The following is a 22,983-nucleotide window of genomic DNA, read 5'->3' as shown; positions in this document are numbered from 1 at the left end:
ACACACAACACTGACACAACACACACAACACTGACACAACACAACACTGACACAACAACAGGACAAGATCTCATACATACTGGGAGAAAAGCCCATCAGCTCAAACCTGACGGCGAGATACGTCAAGTCCTGTCACGACAGAAGAGCAACAACCAGCACAACACACACAACACAACACAACACAACACACACACAACACACACACAACACTGACACAACACTAACACACACACAACACACACACAACTCACACACAACACACACACAACACACACACAACACACACAACACTGACACAACAACAGGACAAGATCTCATACATACTGGGAGAAAAGCCCATCAGCTCAAACCTGACGGCCAGATACGTCAAGTCCTGTCACGACATAATCATCCTCATACACATCATCATCATCCTCATACACATCATCATCATCCTCATACACATCATCATCATCCTCATACACATCATCATCATCATACACATCATCATCATCATCATATACATATCGTCCTCATACACATCATCATCATCCTCATACACATCATCATCATCATCATCATCATACACATCATCATCATCCTCATACACATCATCATCATCATCATCCTCATACACATCATCATCATACACATCATCATCATCCTCATACACATCATCATCATCCTCATACACATCATCGTCATCTAATACACATGGTCATCATACACATCATCATCATCATCATACACATCATCATCATCATCATCATTTAATACACATCGTCCTCATACACATCATCATCATCCTCATACACATCATCATCATCATCATCCTCATACACATCATCATCATCATCATACACATCATCATCATCCTCATACACATCATCATCATCATCATCCTCATACACATCATCATCATACACATCATCATCATCCTCATACACATCATCATACACATCATCATCATCATCATCATCCTCATACACATCATCATCATCCTCATACACATCATCCTCATCCTCATACACATCATCATCATCATCATCCTCATCATCATCCTCATACACATCATCATACACATCATCATCATCATCATCATACACATCATCCTCATACACATCATCCTCATCATCATCCTCATACACATCATCATCATCATCATCATCATCCTCATACACATCATCATCATCCTCATACACATCATCCTCATCCTCATACACATCATCATACACATCATCATCATCATCATCATCATCCTCATACACATCATCATCATCCTCATACACATCATCATCATCCTCATACACATCATCATACACATCATCATCATCATCATCATCATCCTCATACACATCATCATCATCCTCATACACATCATCCTCATCCTCATACACATCATCATCATCATCATACACATCATCATCATCCTCATCATCATCCTCATACACATCATCATACACATCATCATCATCATCATCCTCATCCTCATACACATCATCATACACATCATCATCATCATCATCATCCTCATACACATCATCATACACATCATCATCATCATCATCATCATCCTCATACACATCATCATCATCCTCATACACATCATCCTCATCCTCATACACATCATCATCATCATCATCCTCATCATCATCCTCATACACATCATCATACACATCATCATACACATCATCATCATCATCATCATACACATCATCCTCATACACATCATCCTCATCATCATCCTCATACACATCATCATCATCATCATCATCATCCTCATACACATCATCATCATCCTCATACACATCATCCTCATCCTCATACACATCATCATACACATCATCATCATCATCATCATCATCCTCATACACATCATCATCATCCTCATACACATCATCATCATCCTCATACACATCATCATACACATCATCATCATCATCATCATCATCCTCATACACATCATCATCATCCTCATACACATCATCCTCATCCTCATACACATCATCATCATCATCATACACATCATCATCATCCTCATCATCATCCTCATACACATCATCATACACATCATCATCATCATCATCCTCATCCTCATACACATCATCATACACATCATCATCATCATCATCCTCATACACATCATCATCATCATCATCCTCATACACATTATCATCCTCATACACATCATCATCATCATTATACACCTCATCGTCCTCATCATACACATCATCGTCATCATCCTCATACACATCATCATACACCTCATCATCATCATCATCATCCTCATACACATCATCATCATCATCATCCTCATACACATTATCATCCTCATACACATCATCATCATCATTATACACCTCATCGTCCTCATCATACACCTCATCATCATCATCCTCATCATCATACACATCATCCTCATACACATCATCCTCATCATCATCCTCATACACATCATCATCATCATCATCATCATCCTCATACACATCATCATCATCCTCATACACATCATCCTCATCCTCATACACATCATCATACACATCATCATCATCATCATCATCATCCTCATACACATCATCATCATCCTCATACACATCATCATCATCCTCATACACATCATCATACACATCATCATCATCATCATCATCATCCTCATACACATCATCATCATCCTCATACACATCATCCTCATCCTCATACACATCATCATCATCATCATACACATCATCATCATCCTCATCATCATCCTCATACACATCATCATACACATCATCATCATCATCATCATCCTCATACACATCATCATCATCCTCATACACATCATCCTCATCCTCATACACATCATCATCATCATCATCCTCATCATCATCCTCATACACATCATCATACACATCATCATCATCATCATCATACACATCATCCTCATACACATCATCCTCATCATCATCCTCATACACATCATCATCATCATCATCATCATCCTCATACACATCATCATCATCCTCATACACATCATCCTCATCCTCATACACATCATCATACACATCATCATCATCCTCATCATCATCCTCATACACATCATCATCATCATCATCCTCATCCTCATACACATCATCATCCTCATCCTCATACACATCATCATACACATCATCATCATCATCATCATCCTCATACACATCATCATCATCATCATCCTCATACACATTATCATCCTCATACACATCATCATCATCATTATACACCTCATCGTCCTCATCATACACCTCATCATCATCATCCTCATACACATCATCATACACCTCATCATCATCATCCTCATACACATCATCCTCATCCTCATACACATCATCATCATACACATCATCATCATCATCATACACATCATCATCATCATCATCATCCTCATACACATCATCCTCATCCTCATACACATCATCATCATACACATCATCATCATCCTCATACACATCATCATCATCATCATACACATCATCATCATCATCATCATCCTCATACACATCATCCTCATCCTCATACACATCATCATCATACACATCATCATCATCCTCATACACATCATCATCATCATCATCCTCATACACATCATCATCATCATCATCATCATCCTCATACACATCATCATCATCATCTGTTATTTAATTTACTGCAACATGTTCATGATTTACTTAATTTAACATACACACTACACACACACACGCGCGCACGCACGCGCGCGCGCGCAGACACACAGGTACTCACTGGTAGAGGTCTTTGCGTAGAACAGAACGAGGCAGTGGATTATCAGCCTGTGGAGCAACACTTACAGAACCGATCTTCAGCACAACTGTGTCTTCCTTCATCTGGGAATCTACACACACACACACACACACAGACCATCATTATCATCATCCTTACGCAAACACAGAAGATGTCTGTTGGACTGAGGATCAGTTTTTCTCACGTGTGCCGCTCGGCATGTCCTCTAGGGGGCAGAAAACCCGGATCACGCTAGTGTTGACATAGATGAGCGGCAGACTGCCAGATGACAGCGTGTGGCCTCTCATTGGCTGTCCTGGAGACAGACGGTCTCTGACCGGATGACGGAGATGAGTGGAGGGAGTTACATGAAACACGCTGCTCACGGTCAACAGCAGCGGGCAGGAGAGCACGAGGTCAAAGGGTTGAGCCGTGAGCAGAATCTCATGCAGGTACTGCGGCGATCCGTCTGTGCCCTCATCACACAACCTCTGAGACATGTGTTCCTGACGCGCCGTCAGCTTGTGTCGAACGTTCCGCGTCACGGCCTGCGTGTACGTGACGGACAGAAAGCCGTGCTGCTGGTGAGAGACCTCCAGAGCTTTGGCTGCAGTCTGTCAGACAAGAAGAGCAGAGGTCAAACCTCGAAAAACATCAACACATGCTACCGTCACATGAATGTTAAGCAGCAGCGGCACGTGACACTGATATGAAAAATTATTCCACAGAGGAACACTAAATATACAACTTCTTTATTTGCGTCCTTTCTGGATCTGGAATGATCATCTTTTGGCTTTGCACTGAATCGTTTATATTTTCAGTTTAAAGATCATGAACCAAAAACCTACAGAAATCAACAGCATCATGATCTGCCCAGTATAAAGACATGTATTTGAAATGTATGAGATTCTCAGATGAGTTTCATGTGACCCTAAAACAACTGACAGCATGAGTCAACACACAGATTTCTGAAGACGATAAACTGTTGTTTGATTGTGTAGTGATGCTTCACTGATCTCCAGTTTTCTTTGTGAATCACTCTGAAATAATGAGTCATTCAGATCTCCAACTGAAGATGCTTTATAATGTCACAGCTTTGATTTTCACGAGAGCAAAAGAAACAGAGGCAGAAAGTCTTACAGGAGGAAAAAAGCTGAAATGGTTGTGAGGGTCGTGTTTGCCGAGCGGTCGCAGCAGAACCGTGCGTCTGTTGAGCCTGTCAGTGCAAGAGAGGACGACCCCAGCACACGGGCCGACCTGCGACGCTCTCTCTTCAGCACTGCCACACACACACAGAGGAGAAAAAAAGAGGCCTTCAGTGTTCTGATTGGTTAGCTGCTTGATTGGAAGCTGGTGAAAAGGATTCTGGGAGCAGAGAGAAGAGAAATCACCACAGACCACACACACACACACATATGAAAGGGCTCATTGCATGAACATTAGGGTTCTTCTGTCTGAGTTTAGTTTGTTCAGAAGGTTTAATATCAGAAATGTTTCATATCACACAAGCCCATTAACATGTTGTGTGTGGAGATGAGTGTTGATCACAGAGCAGCTGTTGAGGGATTTGAGATTAAGTCAGAGACACGGAGATCTCACCACAGGTGTCTCTCTGCACTGTAGAATCACTCCATCACACAGCCGACGTTCAGCAGGCCTACAACACACATACACATCTACTCTCTCTGCCCCCACAATCAGCACATCAAACACAATAAACACACAACACACCCGCTGTCACTGTCTCACCTGCTTCTGTAGTGATCGATGTGGAAACTGCCCACTTTACACTTCACCTTAGTGTAAATGTCCTGAATGTCCACTGAAGCGCTCATGTCCTCCATCTCTGCTACCACACAGACCTCTGACAAACACACACACACATGAGAATATTACAGCACACACACACACACACACTCACAAACACACACAGAGTATATCTGAATGAAAGTTCATGAACAGCAGGTCAGAGTTCAACTGAGACGTGTGTGTGTGTACGAGCGACCGGAGCATTGTGTCATTCTCTGTCAATCTCTGCTTGTTCTGTCGTCCCGGCAGCTGTGCCCCCCCCGGCCCTGGGACTCAGAGCGGCTTCCTGTTTCCTGTTTGAGGGAGTGACACGTCTACTCAGCACACAACAACAAACAAGAAGAGCACACTGTGTGAAGGGCCGAGCGGTTCCTCAGAGGCCTGACATCTCACAAACTTCCTCTGTAGAGATCCACAGAGCGTCCACTCACTCACAGCTGCACATCACAGACGCGTGACACGAGCTGAACATCTGACCTCTGATCTTACATCATTGTAAATATAGATCACGACACTTCACAAGCAAAAACAACGTCACAGCGTTGTGTGTTTGTGAGCATCTCCCGCAGAGAGACAAGCTGTTCTATTTGACACATCACATCTGTGTGTGTGTGTGTGTGCGATGAGTACCGTTGTCTCTGGACGTGTGGTCAGAAGAAAAGAGTTTGAGTGTGAGTTTGGGCAACATCCACTGCATCCAAACGCTGAGTTTTCCACTGGAGCTGCTGATGCTGCAGGTCTTCTGTTCAAGAGTCATGGACTCACACTGAACCGCATCCTCTGTGTGAACCGACTCACCCTATACACACACACACACACACACACACGACATCACACTTAAACCCTCTTTCTGTTACAGGAACAGGCTGATAGATACAACATCACACTCATTCAGAGTCATGAACACATACAAACACATTTATACAAGTTTATATCCACTGCTCACTTTGTTGACTCTCATCAGCACATTCATTTCAACACACGCACGACACACAATTTGCAGTCTTGAATAGTATGAGCTCATGTGACACTTCAAAGACTGCTTTAAAATATCCTTGAGTGTGTTTGTGTGTGTGTGTGTGTGTGTGTGTTGATGGACCTCTGTAGGTGAGCCCAGGTCAGCTGATGGGCTGTAGGTGCTTGTGTCAGGTGGGATGGTGCCAGCACTGCTGTGGACCGGTGATGAAGGTCCAACGGGCGGCACTGTGGGGTCTGGAAATCCTGTTGTTTGTTTTTGTGTTCCTCTGTTGTGTATCTGATCAACCACACTGACAATCTGACTCCATCTACACCATAAACCATACAGCAGCTGAACCTGACCAAGAGACACACACGTACATTTATGAAGGGGTTAGGGTTATACTAGCTGCTGGTACTGTGGACCGTGTTATTCTGCACACACCATTCCTTCATACACATTTCTATTATCACACACACACATGTGGGTCTTTGTTCTGTCTTTGGCAACACTTCATACACAGCGTTGTAAAGCAACAGAAGAGAAACACAAAGAGAAAGCGTTTAACAGTTATTACTTTTAGTTACACATTAGTTGATCACCAAAATGCATCTGAACAGCCCTCAAACTTCTCAACCTCACACCACACATGCAAACAATACAGACAGCCAGAGACAGACAGACAATGAGACAGACAGAGACAGGCAGACCGTAAGACAGACAGAGCGACAGACAGACAGTGAGACAGTCAGACAGTGAAACAGACAGACAGGTCGCAGTTGGGAAGTGTAATAAAAGGTGATGTTAAGGGTCTAAGTGAGTTCTGTGCTCGGGTACCTTTAAGCAATCACACAGAAGCAGAAATGCAGTTTAATAATTTCATTCTGTTTCACTTTGATTCTTTAACAAGCATTTCACAAAGTGTCCAATCAGCATGCAGCAATCAAAACAAACCCTCTGATTCTCACATTAACAGGCGATTAAATGAAACTCGAGTTTGTGTTCATAAACATCAAAAGGACATAACCAGAGTCACATTAATCCATAACACCTGACCCATCGCCAAAGTGTGTCTTTGTGTCCATGTGCAGGGTTGTTACATAGACACTGTTGTTTATATATTAAGCTGAACTACAGCATGATACACACATGATGTTGTGTGTTTCAGTTTGTAAGGTGTGTAGTTTGTGTACCTGAGGATTGGAGCATTTCAGGTGCACAGGCTGCAGGTCCACATGTAAACAGATGACGAAAGCGTGTTTGGTGTCCGGCTGCAGTTTTGGGCCGGTGAGCGCAAGTGTTGACGTGCAACCCATGGGCTCTAGAAGACTGAGAGAACGCTGGTGACCCAGGAGAGAGTACACACTCAACTGACTCACACACACCGCCCACGGGAACGCGTCACCTGACCACACACACACACAGTGAGAGAGCGTGGTTAGTGATATGAAGCAGTGTGTGGTGTGTCTAGAGTTTAGTGAAGGTGATGCTGTACCCTCATCCAGCACAGGTCTGGGAACAGTGAAGGGGATGTCCTGAAGCGGCTCCATGCGTCTGTGTCCAGCACTCATTATGCTGACCTGCGGCAGACACAACACCAGCGTCCCGGGCATACACTGAGTCTGACTGTGATACCAGCTACGCACCGTGCCCGGAATATCACCACACACCAGAGTGCTGGGAGACGGCAGACTGTCAGACGGCACAAACACACAACACGACTGCAACTCCACCTGCACACACAAACACAAAACAATAAATCTGTGTGTCATTGTCGGTGAGACCAGTATGTGTGTGAGACGAATGTGTGAAGTTTGTCAAGACTTTGTTGAAGATGTCCTCAGAAATAGAGTAAAGCATGAGAAAAATACATTTGCGAATTGAAATGATATGAAAAGAAAATGTATGATGACAACAGCTTTGCCTTCTGAGGTCTGTGTGTGTTTGTTTGTGTCATTTGTACACTCTGCAGGAGGAACGATCATAAGACAGAACATCAGTTTCTCGTCCACACACTCCTCTTGCCTTGACATGAAGTTCATACATCACAGAGAAACAGATCTGATAAACGACACAAATCCCAGGAAGTGACCTCTCTGTGGGGCTCGAAGGATAATGTGATTGGCTCTCAGCAGAACCGCACACGCAGCTGTGAACACCACACGGGATGAAACACACATCCGTGAATTTAACAATCTGCTCAACTACACAACTAACACATTGTCCACGGTCACACCCACACACCACATCATTCCTGTTTCTGATTGGTCATCTGCTCCCATAGAGAAAACTAGAGGAAGATAGAATTGACCTTTGACCTCACAGAAGAACCAGTGACAGGACGGGAGAAACAACACATCTGATTTGAGTTCTGACAGTATGATGTGTGTGTGTTACCTGCAGTGTGAGGTGAGTGTGTGTAGCCTGCAGTGTGAGGTATGTGTGTTACCCTCAGTGTGATGTGTGTGTGTTACATGCAGTGTGAGGTATGTGTGTTACCCTCAGTGTGATGTGTGTGTGTTACATGCAGTGTGAGGTGAGTGTGTGTAGCCTGCAGTGTGAGGTATGTGTGTTACATGCAGTGTAAGGTATGTTTGTTGCCTGAAGTGTGAGGTGGATGAGTGTGTGTATGTGTGTATGTGTCGCCTTCAGTTTGAGGTGTGTGTTACAAGCAGTGTTAGGTGTGTGTGTGTGTGTGTGTGTGTAGCCTGCAGTGCGAGGTGTGTGTTTTGCCTGCAGTGCTAGGTGTGTGTGCGTTGCCTGCAGTGTTTACATTTACATTTATGTATTTGGCAGACGCTTTTATCCAAAGAGACTTACATTGCATTATCCATGGGATCCAACCCACGACCTTAGTGTTGTTAACACAATGCTCTTACCACTGAGCTACAAGAAAGCTTTTGTTAGGGGTGTGTGCTTGTTACATACAGTGTGTTACCTGCAGTGACAGGTTAGTGTGTGTTACCTGCAGTGTGAGGTATGTGTGTTACATGCAGTGTGAGGATTGTGTGTTGCCTGCAGTGACAGGTTAGTGTGTGTTGCCTGCAGTGTGAGGTATGTGTGTTACATGCAGTGTGAGGTTTGTGTGTTGCCTGCAGTGTGAGGTTTGTGTGTTGCCTGCAGTGACAGGTTAGTGTGTGTTGCCTGCAGTGTGAGGTATGTGTGTTGCCAGCAGTGTGAGGTTTGTGTGTTGCCTGCAGTGACAGGTTAGTGTGTGTCGGCTGCAGTGTGAGGTATGTGTGTTGCCAGCAGTGTGAGGTTTGTGTGTTGCCTGCAGTGACAGGTTATTGTGTGTTGGCTGCAGTGTGAGGTATGTGTTTTACATGCAGTGTGAGGTATGTGTGTTGCCTGCAGTGTGAGGTTTGTGTGTTGCGTGCAGTGACAGGTTAGTGTGTGTTGCCTGCAGTGTGAGGTATGTGTTTTACATGCAGTGTGAGGTTTCTGTGTTGCCAGCAGTGTGAAGATTGTGTGTTGCCTGCAGTGTGAGGTATGTGTGTTACATGCGGTGTGAGGTATGTGTGTTGCCAGCAGTGTGAGGTTTGTGTGTTGCCTGCAGTGACAGGTTAGTGTGTGTTGCCTGCAGTGTGATGTATGTGTGTTGCCAGCAGTGTGAGGTTTGTGTGTTGCCTGCAGTGACAGGTTATTGTGTGTTGGCTGCAGTGTGAGGTATGTGTTTTACATGCAGTGTGAGGTATGTGTGTTACATGCAGTGTGAGGTTTCTGTGTTGCCAGCAGTGTGAGGATTGTGTGTTGCCTGCAGTGTGAGGTATGTGTGTTACATGCGGTGTGAGGTATGTGTGTTGCCAGCAGTGTGAGGTTTGTGTGTTGCCTGCAGTGACAGGTATGTGTGTGTTGCCTGCAGTGTGAGGTATGTGTGTTGCCAGCAGTGTGAGGTTTGTGTGTTGCCTGCAGTGACAGGTTATTGTGTGTTGGCTGCAGTGTGAGGTATGTGTTTTACATGCAGTGTGAGGTTTCTGTGTTGCCAGCAGTGTGAGGATTGTGTGTTGGCTGCAGTGTGAGGTATGTGTTTTACATGCAGTGTGAGGTTTCTGTGTTGCCAGCAGTGTGAGGATTGTGTGTTGCCTGCAGTGTGAGGTATGTGTGTTACATGCGGTGTGAGGTATGTGTGTTGCCAGCAGTGTGAGGTTTGTGTGTTGCCTGCAGTGACAGGTTAGTGTGTGTTGGCTGCAGTGTTAGGTGTGTGTGTTACATGCAGTGTGAGGTTTGTGTGTTGCCTGCAGTGACAGGATAGTGTGTGTTACCTGCAGTGTGAGGTATGTGTGTTACATGCAGTGTGAGGTATGTGTGTTACCTGCAGTGACAGGTTAGTGTGTGTTGGCTGCAGTGTGAGGTATGTGTTTTACATGCAGTGTGAGGATTGTGTGTTGCCTGCAGTGTGAGGTATGTGTGTTACATGCGGTGTGAGGTATGTGTGTTGCCAGCAGTGTGAGGTTTGTGTGTTGCCTGCAGTGACAGGTTAGTGTGTGTTGCCTGCAGTGTGAGGTATGTGTGTTGCCAGCAGTGTGAGGTTTGTGTGTTGCCTGCAGTGACAGGTTATTGTGTGTTGGCTGCAGTGTGAGGTATGTGTTTTACATGCAGTGTGAGGTTTCTGTGTTGCCAGCAGTGTGAGGATTGTGTGTTGCCTGCAGTGTGAGGTATGTGTGTTACATGCGGTGTGAGGTATGTGTGTTGCCAGCAGTGTGAGGTTTGTGTGTTGCCTGCAGTGACAGGTTAGTGTGTGTTGGCTGCAGTGTTAGGTGTGTGTGTTACATGCAGTGTGAGGTTTGTGTGTTGCCTGCAGTGACAGGTTAGTGTGTGTTACCTGCAGTGTGAGGTATGTGTGTTACATGCAGTGTGAGGTATGTGTGTTACCTGCAGTGACAGGTTAGTGTGTGTTGGCTGCAGTGTGAGGTATGTGTGTTACATGCAGTGTGAGGTATGTGTGTTGCCAGCAGTGTGAGGTTTGTGTGTTGCCTGCAGTGACAGGTTAGTGTGTGTTGCCTGCAGTGTGATGTATGTGTGTTGCCAGCAGTGTGAGGTTTGTGTGTTGCCTGCAGTGACAGGTTATTGTGTGTTGGCTGCAGTGTGAGGTATGTGTTTTACATGCAGTGTGAGGTATGTGTGTTACATGCAGTGTGAGGTTTCTGTGTTGCCAGCAGTGTGAGGATTGTGTGTTGCCTGCAGTGTGAGGTATGTGTGTTACATGCGGTGTGAGGTATGTGTGTTGCCAGCAGTGTGAGGTTTGTGTGTTGCCTGCAGTGACAGGTATGTGTGTGTTGCCTGCAGTGTGAGGTATGTGTGTTGCCAGCAGTGTGAGGTTTGTGTGTTGCCTGCAGTGACAGGTTATTGTGTGTTGGCTGCAGTGTGAGGTATGTGTTTTACATGCAGTGTGAGGTTTCTGTGTTGCCAGCAGTGTGAGGATTGTGTGTTGCCTGCAGTGTGAGGTATGTGTGTTACATGCGGTGTGAGGTATGTGTGTTGCCAGCAGTGTGAGGTTTGTGTGTTGCCTGCAGTGACAGGTTAGTGTGTGTTGGCTGCAGTGTTAGGTGTGTGTGTTACATGCAGTGTGAGGTTTGTGTGTTGCCTGCAGTGACAGGATAGTGTGTGTAACCTGCAGTGTGAGGTATGTGTGTTACATGCAGTGTGAGGTATGTGTGTTACCTGCAGTGACAGGTTAGTGTGTGTTGGCTGCAGTGTGAGGTATGTGTGTTACATGCAGTGTGAGGTTTCTGTGTTTCCAGCAGTGTGAGGATTGTGTGTTGCCTGCAGTGTGAGGTATGTGTGTTACATGCGGTGTGAGGTATGTGTGTTGCCAGCAGTGTGAGGTTTGTGTGTTGCCTGCAGTGACAGGTTAGTGTGTGTTGCCTGCAGTGTGAGGTATGTGTGTTGCCAGCAGTGTGAGGTTTGTGTGTTGCCTGCAGTGACAGGTTATTGTGTGTTGGCTGCAGTGTGAGGTATGTGTTTTACATGCAGTGTGAGGTTTCTGTGTTGCCAGCAGTGTGAGGATTGTGTGTTGCCTGCAGTGTGAGGTATGTGTGTTACATGCGGTGTGAGGTATGTGTGTTGCCAGCAGTGACAGGTTAGTGTGTGTTGGCTGCAGTGTTAGGTGTGTGTGTTACATGCAGTGTGAGGTTTGTGTGTTGCCTGCAGTGACAGGTTAGTGTGTGTTACCTGCAGTGTGAGGTATGTGTGTTACATGCAGTGTGAGGTATGTGTGTTACCTGCAGTGACAGGTTAGTGTGTGTTGGCTGCAGTGTGAGGTATGTGTGTTACATGCAGTGTGTGGTTTCTGTGTTGCCAGCAGTGTGAGGATTGTGTGTTGCCTGCAGTGTGAGGTATGTGTGTTACATGCGGTGTGAGGTATGTGTGTTGCCAGCAGTGTGAGGTTTGTGTGTTGCCTGCAGTGACAGGTTAGTGTGTGTCGGCTGCAGTGTGAGGTATGTGTGTTGCCAGCAGTGTGAGGTTTGTGTGTTGCCTGCAGTGACAGGTTATTGTGTGTTGGCTGCAGTGTGAGGTATGTGTTTTACATGCAGGGTGAGGTTTCTGTGTTGCCAGCAGTGTGAGGATTGTGTGTTGCCTGCAGTGTGAGGTATGTGTGTTACATGCGGTGTGAGGTATGTGTGTTGCCAGCAGTGTGAGGTTTGTGTGTTGCCTGCAGTGACAGGTTAGTGAGTGTTGCCTGTAGTGTGAGGTATGTGTGTTGCCAGCAGTGTGAGGTTTGTGTGTTGCCTGCAGTGACAGGTTATTGTGTGTTGGCTGCAGTGTGAGGTATGTGTTTTACATGCAGTGTGAGGTTTCTGTGTTGCCAGCAGTGTGAGGATTGTGTGTTGCCTGCAGTGTGAGGTATGTGTGTTACATGCGGTGTGAGGTATGTGTGTTGCCAGCAGTGACAGGTTAGTGTGTGTTACCTGCAGTGTGAGGTATGTGTGTTACATGCAGTGTGAGGTTTGTGTGTTGCCTGCAGTGACAGGTTAGTGTGTGTTACCTGCAGTGTAAGGTATGTGTGTTACATGCAGTGTGAGGTATGTGTGTTACCTGCAGTGACAGGTTAGTGTGTGTTGGCTGCAGTGTGAGGTATGTGTGTTACATGCAGTGTGAGGTATGTGTGTTACCTGCAGTGACAGGTTAGTGTGTGTTGGCTGCAGTGTGAGGTATGTGTTTTACATGCAGTGTTAGGTGTGTGTGTGTTACCTGCAGTGTGAGGTATGTGTGTTACCTGCAGTGACAGGTTAGTGTGTGTTGGCTGCAGTATGAGGTATGTGTTTTACATGCAGTGTTAGGTGTGTGTGTGTTACCTGCAGTGTGAGGTATGTGTGTTACCTGCAGTGACAGGTTAGTGTGTGTTGGCTGCAGTGTGAGGTATGTGTTTTACATGCAGTGTTAGGTGTGTGTGTGTTACCTGCATTGTGAGGTATGTGTGTTACATGCAGTGTGAGGTATGTGTGTTACCTGCAGTGAGAGGTTAGTGTGTGTTGGCTGCAGTGTGAGGTATGTGTTTTACATGCAGTGTTAGGTGTGTGTGTGTTACCTGCAGTGTGAGGTATGTGTGTTACCTGCAGTGACAGGTTAGTATGTGTTGGCTGCAGTATGAGGTATGTGTTTTACATGCAGTGTTAGGTGTGTGTGTGTTACCTGCAATGTGAGGTATGTGTGTTACATGCAGTGTGAGGTATGTGTGTTACCTGCAGTGACAGGTTAGTGTGTGTTGGCTGCAGTGTGAGGTATGTGTTTTACATGCAGTGTTAGGTGTGTGTGTGTGTTACCTGCAGTGTGAGGTATGTGTGTTACCTGCAGTGTGAGGTATGTGTTTTACATGCAGTGTGAGGTTTCTGTGTTGCCAGCAGTGTGAAGATTGTGTGTTGCATGCAGTGTGAGGTATGTGTGTTACCTGCAGTGACAGGTTAGTGTGTGTTGGCTGCAGTGTGAGGTATGTGTTTTACATGCAGTGTTAGGTGTGTGTGTGTTACCTGCAGTGTGAGGTATGTGTGTTACATGCAGTGTGAGTTATGTGTGTTACCTGCAGTGACAGGTTAGTGTGTGTTGGCTGCAGTATGAGGTATGTGTTTTACATGCAGTGTGAGGATTGTGTGTTGCCTGCAGTGTGAGGTATGTGTGTTACATGCAGTGTGAGGTATGTGTGTTACCTGCAGTGACAGGTTAGTGTGTGTTGGCTGCAGTGTGAGGTATGTGTTTTACATGCAGTGTTAGGTGTGTGTGTGTTACATGCAGTGTGAGGTATGTGTGTTACCTGCAGTGTGAGGTATGTGTGTTACATGCAGTGTGAGGTATGTGTGTTACCTGCAGTGACAGGTTAGTGTGTGTTGGCTGCAGTATGAGGTATGTGTTTTACATGCAGTGTGAGGTATGTGTGTTACCTGCAGTGTGAGGTATGTGTGTTACACGCAGTGTGTGGTATGTGTGTTACCTGCAGTGTGAGGTATGTGTGTTACCTGCAGTGTGAGGTATGTGTGTTACCTGCAGTGACAGGTTAGTGTGTTTGCTGCAGTATGAGGTATGTGTTTTACATGCAGTGTTAGGTGTGTGTGTGTTACCTGCAGTGTGAGGTATGTGTGTTACATGCAGTGTGAGGTATGTGTGTTACCTGCAGTGACAGGTTAGTGTGTGTTGGCTGCAGTGTGAGGTATGTGTTTTACATGCAGTGTTAGGTGTGTGTGTGTTACCTGCAGTGTGAGGTATGTGTGTTACCTGCAGTGTGAGGTATGTGTGTTACCTGCAGTGTGAGGTATGTGTGTTACCTGCAGTGACAGGTTAGTGTGTGTTGGCTGCAGTGTGAGGTATGTGTTTTACATGCAGTGTTAGGTGTGTGTGTCTTGCCTGCGGTGTGAAGTGTGTGTTACCTGCAGTGTGAGGTGTTTTACGGCGTTCCAGGTGTGTGTTATCACATTCTTCATGCGTTCATCTGAACTAAAGTATTTCTCTTCAGGTGATGGAAAGATTTTCACAGGTACAGACAGAGGCCTCGACTCTACATAGACACAAATATAAACACATGCAGACAGTGACACATTGAAGTGTTAATGATATTGTTTCACTCAGTCTTATTGATTTGTGTACCTGTCTGTGTTTTAGTTTTCAAAGGGCTGCTGGTGTAGTCTGATGCTGGATTGCTTGGTTGTTTGGTTATTGGAGTGCTGCCGACAGATGCTTCATCTTCTCTCCTCTTCTTCATCACCATGGAAACCTGTAAAGCCTACAATTAGAAACTCTATAACACAAGACACACACACAACATGCACAACAGATGTCGTACAGATAAGTACCTGTTGAGGTGGTCTGGTGCCACTGGATCTCTGAGGGTGGAACAGAAGCCATGAAAACAGAACGGGATCCACGTTTACGGAGATTCCCTTAATGCTCACTAGCAGCACTGCACCTACAACACACAAATACACACTAAAATCCAGTTCTAAACACCCTGGGCATGAATCTCCAAACTAAAAGTGACTTTTCTCAAAGTTGATGAGTAAATTATGCAGCGGAAAAATGTAGTGCAGTTCATCTGGACTGACGGCACCAATCCCCTGTTAGTGTGTGTGTATCACTGAAACAAACACACTGTTCAGAAACACAACAACACAAAACAAGAATTACAAAAAATCAAATTCTCCTTCATATATGTGACTGAAACATCAGCCACTGTGATTGAGCTCATTCTTCAAGAGGGCTCTCAGGATCATCTGATAAGAGCTCGACTCATCCCGCTGATGAGCTCCACCACTTTGACATCAGCTCTGGCCCGCAGGGGAGAGCCAATCAGCATCCACCATCACTAATGATTAACCGCAAGAGAAAGCAGACGCAGCAGATGTGTGTGTGTGCGTGAGTGAGTGTTCCTTGAGTGTGTGTGTGCGTGTGTGAGTGAGTGTTCCTGAAGTGTGTGTGTGTGTGTGTGCGTGAGTGAGTGTTCCTTGAGTGTGTGTGTGTGTGTGAGTGAGTGTTCCTGAAGTGTGTGTGTGTGTGTGCGTGAGTGAGTGTTCCTTGAGTGTGTGTGTGCGTGTGTGTGTGAGTGAGTGTTCCTGAAGTGTGTGTGTGTGTGTGTGTGTGCGTGAGTGAGTGTTCCTTGAGTGTGTGTGTGCGTGTGTGTGTGAGTGAGTGAGTGTTCCTGAAGTGTTTGTGTGTGTGAGTGTTCCTTGAGTGTGTGTGTGTGTGTGTGCGTGTGTGTGTGTGTGAGTGTTCCTGAAGTGTGTGTGTGTGCTGTGTTAGATCATGTGTGTGTGTGTGTGTGTGTGTGTGTGTGTGTGCGTGAGTGTGTGTGTGAGTGAGTGAGTGTTCCTAGAGTGTGTGTGTGTGTGTGTGTGTGTGTGAGAGTGAGTGTTCCTTGAGTGTGTGTGTGTGTGAGTGTGTGTGTGTGTGCGTGTGTGTGTGTGCTGTGTTAGATCATGTGTGTGTGTGTGTGTGTGTGTGTGTGTGTGTGTGCGTGAGTGTGTGCGTGAGTGAGTGAGTGTTCCTAGAGTGTGTGTGTGTGTGTGTGTGTGTGTGAGAGTGAGTGTTCCTTGAGTGTGTGTGTGCGTGTGTGTGTGAGTGAGTGAGTGTTCCTGAAGTGTTTGTGTGTGTGAGTGTCCCTTGTGTGTGTGTGTGTGTGTGTGTGTGTGTGTGTGTGTGTGTGTGTGCGTGTGTGTGTGTGAGTGTTCCTGAAGTGTGTGTGTGTGCTGTGTTAGATCATGTGTGTGTGTGTGCGTGAGTGTGTGTGTGAGTGAGTGAGTGTTCCTAGAGTGTGTGTGTGTGTGTGTGTGTGTGTGTGTGTGTGTGTGTGTGTGTGTGTGTGAGAGTGAGTGTTCCTTGAGTGTGTGTGTGCGCTGTGTTAGATCATGTGTGTGTGTGTGTGTGTGTGTGTGCGTGAGTGTGTGCGTGAGTGTGTGCGTGAGTGAGTGAGTGAGTGTTCCTAGAGTGTGTGTGTGTGTGTGTGTGTGTGTGTGTGTGTGAGAGTGAGTGTTCCTTGAGTGTGTGTGTGCGTGTGTGTGTGCTGTGTTAGATCATGTGTGTGTGTGTGTGTGCGTGAGTGAGTGTTCCTAGAGTGTGTGTGTGTGTGTGTGTGTGAGTGTTCCTTGAGTGTGTGCGTGCGTGTGTGTGTGTGTGTGTCATACCTGTCAAGTACCCCGTTTTGGCCGGGAAAGTTTCGTATTTTACCTTGATATCCCGCTATCATCCCGTTTAAATATTTTCTATTAAAAAAAACACTGGGCACAAAACAGTTACGCGGAAATCCCGCCATGTAGCTAATTTCATTGGTTAGGCTTACAATGACGGGTAGGTTTAGGGATCAGTGTTTGGTGTAGGCAACCAGTACTGTGATTCACATGACCAATCAAATCTTTACAATCGGCTGCAGGACGGGATTTTCCCGCGAAGTAGTTTGGGGGGAAAAATAAGTCACGCAAAGAAGAACAGCAGCATCCCGAGGATGGACGAACACATCCATAAATGTAAATGGTAAAATAAAAATCCTTCCTTAGTGGTGTTTAAAATAGAATTGAGTGATCACTTTACTTCATTGAAACTCCTGAAAGATTCCAGTGATAATATTTACTCTCTATGTGAAGAAGTATTAAAATATTTGTCATTATAATTTGTTAAGCTTCCATGTAACTTTATTTTAAGAATATTTGAAGACTTTGACATGCCTTAAGGACTGTAATGCCTTCGCTTAATTTATTTTATATTATTTGTATTTACTTTCTTTAATGTATTTGTTCTACTCAACTGTGTTAACTATGTTCTGCACTTTAGTCTCCCAACGAGAGATTTTGTAAACTGTGTTTTGTAAAGAATTGTGTCATAATAGAATACACTTAAAAAAATTAGAGACTGTGTTGGTTATAAAATTTCCCTTATTTTCAAATCACAATGTTGACAGGTTTGGTGTGCGTGTGTGCGTGTTCCTTGAGTGTGTGTTTGGGTGAGTGTTCCTTGAGTGTGTGTGTGTGTGTTTTCCTTGAGTGTGTGTTTGTGTGAGTGTTCCTTGAGTGTGGGTGTGTGTGTGAGTGTTCCTTGAGTGTGTGTGTGTGTGTGTGTGTGTGAGTGTTCCTTGAGTGTGTGTTTGTGTGAGTGTTCCTTGAGTGTGTGTGTGTGTGCGTGTGCGAGTGTTCCTTGAGTGTGTGTTTGTGTGAGTGTTCCTTGAGTGTGTGTGTGTGTGTGTGTTAGTGAGTGTTCCTTGAGTGTGTGTGTGTGTGTGAGTGTTCCTTGAGTGTGTGTGTGTGTGGGTGAGTGAGTGTTCCTTGAGTATGTGTGTTTGTGCGAGTGTTCCTTGAGTGTGTGTTTGTGTGAGTGTTCCTTGAGTGTGTGTGTGTGTGTGTGTGTGTGTGTGCGTGAGTGTTCCTTGAGTGTGTGTGTGTGTGTGTGTGTGAGTGAGTGAGTGTTCCTTGAGAGTGTGTGTGTGTGTGTATGTGTATGTGTGCGTGAGTGTTCCTTGAGAGTGTGAGTGTGTGTGTGTGTGTGTGTGTGTGTGAGTTTTTCTTGAGTGTGTGTGCGTGAGTGAGTGTTCCTTGAGAGTGTGAGTGTGTGTGTGTGTGTGTGTGTGTGTGTGTGTGTGTGTGTGTGTGTGTGAGTGAGTGTTCCTTGAGAGTGTGTGTGTGTGTGTATGTGTATGTGTGCGTGAGTGTTCCTTGAGTGTGTGTGTGTGTGAGTGTGTGTGCGTGAGTGAGTGTTCCTTGAGTGTGTGTGTGTGTGTGTGTGTGTGTGTGTGTGTGTGTGTGTGAGTGAGTGAGTGTTCCTTGAGAGTGTGTGTGTGTGTGTATGTGTATGTGTGCGTGAGTGTTCCTTGAGAGTGTGAGTGTGTGTGTGTGTGTGTGTGTGTGTGTGTGTGTGTGTGTGTGTGAGTTTTTCTTGAGTGTGTGTGCGTGAGTGAGTGTTCCTTGAGAGTGTGAGTGTGTGTGTGTGTGTGTGTGTGTGTGTGTGTGTGTGTGTGTGTGTGTGTGTGTGTGTGTGAGTGAGTTTTCCTTGAGTGTGTGTGTGTGTGTGTGGCAGATTTTCAACATCCGCTTGTGTTCAGCAGTGCGTTCTGTATTTTCGTTCATGTTCTTGTCCTTTAAAAGCTCTATTAAGGAAACTTTATGGGCTTTTAAGAGTCTGTGTGTGTGATAAGGGACACAAACAGAGCAGCCAGGCCACCTGCAGTCATGGCTCGGGCCCAGCGCGACTGCTCCGCTATCATAAACACACGGGGAACTTCAAAGTGTGCAGCAGTCATTAAAGACGCAGCCGTACGGAGGATGAGAGCTTTGATGTAGCAGATACAGACAGCAGCGAGGACACTGTGACATCATCTGTGCTGACCCGAGAACAGTAAACAAACAGCAGAGGAGTTTCACTTAGACTCAAGTCAATGTCACACACCTGCACTCTCTTCTGATAGCACACAATCTGTGTGTGTGTGCGTGTGCGTGTACAGCCAGCAGAGGCCTGCAATTACAAATGTAAGTACAGATCAGTGGTGATGTCAGATGATCTTTAAGGTATTTGGCCTTTCATCTGTCTGATATTATGACAACACACAAAGCAGCCAATCACAGAAGTCTCGCAGCCACAAGCTTCGCTGTGATTGGTGGATCCAGTAAACACCTGCACATCAAGAACCTGATGTAACAGGACCTCACCTCGACCTGTGTGTGCGTGTGCACATGTCTCGGTGCTGTTGTATAACATATCAACAATCCAATCCACAACTGTTGAATAAATATGTATTCTCTAACCTTATAAGGTATGTATTTATTGTAACGGTAACTTAATAGCTTGTTACTTCCGTGTGTGTATGGCACTAGAGCGATGTGTTCACGTGTTGGATTATTTGTGTTGGAGTCGGTGAGCTGTGTTGAATATGGCTGCTTGAGTTCAGTTCCTCATGATGTTAAAGTGGAATCACTGTTCAAATAAACCTGAGCATCTCGAGCGCAGGAGACTCGATGAGAGACATTTTATCCATTCCATCTGTTGCCTGCTGCAGGTGTGACACACTTACAGAGAGAGAGAGAGTTCTGTGGAGGTTTATTTGAGTAGAAAGCGCTCCTCGGTGTGTTTGACATGTTTGATGGGCTTTTGTAATTATTTATTTGGAGAGCAGAGAGCCACACGAGCGTTTACACTGAGCCCATTAAAGCCTGAGAACAGAAGAACCGCCCGCCCGCCCGCACTGCATGTTTCCATGCGACTGGAGAACCCACCACTCCGTTTCTGACAGTCCCCCACGGCAAAAAATCAACAACAACAAATCAATCAAGAGTGTAACACACACACACGTTTATCTGAAGTATGGTCAGTGCACTCATTTATAAAGAATCTATTTCTAACAGTTCGGTGAATGATTGAAGGTGCCACAGGGGGGCAGTGATGTCACTGGCTCTCAGAGACTGCAGAGAGCAGTGCATGATGGGAACTCTCACAGCTGTAAGTGCAGCAGGAAATAACAGTGCAAATTAAGGCCAGAAAGTGTCAAACAAACGACTTTAAAAATGAGCAGAGGAGAGAGAGAGAAAGAGAGAGAGAGAGGGGCACTGCGGACCACCCACAACCTCCAGCAACCCGTCTCACTCTCTTTTCACTGAAATCACACACACACACCTCCTCAAATGAGTACCACTGAATACACCCAACGCAAGAACACACACACACAAGCAGGAATTCTCCTACCGCGTTCCGGAGAACCACAGCTCTGTTTCACAGGCCACTTCAAACACAACCCATAATTACTAGAAGAACTAATGCTCACTCACACACACACACATTGAGACTACTATGCTGAGTCAAATGAAACATCTCAAAAACAAAACACACAATCACTTTCACACTCACATTACACATCCACATGTGTGTATCTGTGTAAGGAACTCGTCATTGATATCATCCTTTAATGAATGTCAATAATGTCACTGTTACACTCAAACACTACACCTGAATCTAAAAGACACTCTGTACAAATATATAAGAAACCGGGACAATTTCAGCAAAAACACACATGCTGCTGTTGGCAGCACACACACACACACACACACACACACACACACACACACACATGCTTAAATCACAGGACACACTGAAGGTCTCTCAACAACCGTGATGTAGTGACACACATGTACACACAGGTGCGTGCAAACACACACACACACACACAAAGGTTTTTAATGTGGTGAAGTATAATAAATGTTTTTTACAGTATGTGACATCACTGATCAGTCAGGTGGGTGTGGTCTGAATCAGAATCTCTTCCTGCTGATTTCACACTGTGTGAGTTCAGTTTCTCCTCCAACGTTGAATGAATGACAGATTAACCCACTAATGCACTGCTGAGCTTATCTCTGTCAAACCACACCCCCACATCCCCTCACCTTCACTGAGCACAACTCTGACTGAGGGATCATGGGAAAGGGTCGCCTCTCAGGCCTCCTACACACCTTGTGTTTTCATAGCTTCACTCGAGCACGGAGCCTTCAATTCGTTCCGCCGGTGGCACAGAAAACTACCTGCTGTTCATCTGTGAGCACATGTGACCCGCGGTTATCAGTTAGCCAGAATCACAAACTACAGCATTCATCACCAAATAAACTCCTTTCATCATCAATCATTGCCCTGCTAGTGCATTGTGGGTCATTTCCAGAGTTCTGCTATATTACTGATCTCAGATCTCATCTCTGCTGTGACATCTACATCAGTTCAGAGCGTCATCATTCCAACACTTTAGCTTTTAAAAGTCCCATCAAACCAAATGTCTTGGCTAACACATGTGCAAACCTCACACACACATGACGAGAACAAATGACTCCAGGAAAAGACCCATGAATGCTTCAATGCAACAGCTCTTGGGCTTTATGAGAATCTGGATGTTGCACTCATGTTTCACTCATGAAAGAAACAAAAGAAACGACGTCAGATGAATAGCGTTAGGGTCGCAGCGTGATGTTTGTCTGCAGGCATCATTCTCTGTCAGACCGGAGATGACACGTCAACTTACATTAGTTCTCTCTCAATGAATCTGACACGTAGATAAACGCTGCCAAAGAGAACACCAGAAACAAACAGAGTGCTCAGTGTCTAAACACGCTCAGAAAACATTCCTCCTGTCACCTGTGACTTCACGATGCTTCTCATCATTAAACTCTGTGTCCGTATGACATCACACACCACAGTTCATCCTGATGACATCACGTGTACAGTGAAGAACTACAGCCAGTTGAATTTGAGAGAAAGAGAGAGAGTTTGTTGATAGATGGCGCACAGACTCTGAGAGCTGTTAATGGATATCAGAGCTAACAGACTCACACGGGTCCCACAGCTCCACACAAGAGTCCGGCGGGAGATCCGGTTTCAGGTCCAAGTGTTGAGGGGATCAAAGCAGCACCAGGACACATCCACCTGCCGTCATTATTCTACCACCACACACACCAGCACAACCCAGCTGGATCAAGAACTCACACACGCACGCACGCACGCGCAAACACACACACACACACACACACACGCACACACACACA

The 22,983-nt window shown here is 45.4% G+C and overlaps 1 protein-coding gene across 1 annotated transcript in view; it reads right to left on the bottom strand.

Annotated features, from left to right (window-relative positions):
* LOC306901288 (intermembrane lipid transfer protein VPS13B-like) overlaps positions 1-17,669 on the bottom strand; it is a gene marked incomplete at its 5' end in the record, with an annotated part of 54,698 nt that extends 37,029 nt beyond the window's left edge. The window contains 12 exons of the mRNA XM_079468965.1: positions 3,739-3,847; positions 3,941-4,349; positions 4,876-5,014; positions 5,485-5,599; positions 6,175-6,343; positions 6,644-6,859; positions 7,696-7,907; positions 7,998-8,235; positions 15,361-15,488; positions 15,578-15,704; positions 15,784-15,938; positions 17,651-17,669. Of these exons, the coding sequence (XP_079325091.1) occupies positions 3,739-3,847; positions 3,941-4,349; positions 4,876-5,014; positions 5,485-5,599; positions 6,175-6,343; positions 6,644-6,859; positions 7,696-7,907; positions 7,998-8,235; positions 15,361-15,488; positions 15,578-15,704; positions 15,784-15,938; positions 17,651-17,669 (2,036 nt within the window). The remainder of the gene's footprint in view (positions 1-3,738; positions 3,848-3,940; positions 4,350-4,875; positions 5,015-5,484; positions 5,600-6,174; positions 6,344-6,643; positions 6,860-7,695; positions 7,908-7,997; positions 8,236-15,360; positions 15,489-15,577; positions 15,705-15,783; positions 15,939-17,650) is intronic.
* Between the last annotated feature and the right edge of the window lie 5,314 nt (positions 17,670-22,983).

The sequence above is a fragment of the Barbatula barbatula genome (assembly GCF_947034865.1).
Source record: "Barbatula barbatula genome assembly, chromosome: 12".
Classification (NCBI taxonomy): domain Eukaryota; kingdom Metazoa; phylum Chordata; class Actinopteri; order Cypriniformes; family Nemacheilidae; genus Barbatula; species Barbatula barbatula.
This window is presented reverse-complemented; position numbering and strand designations above follow the sequence as displayed.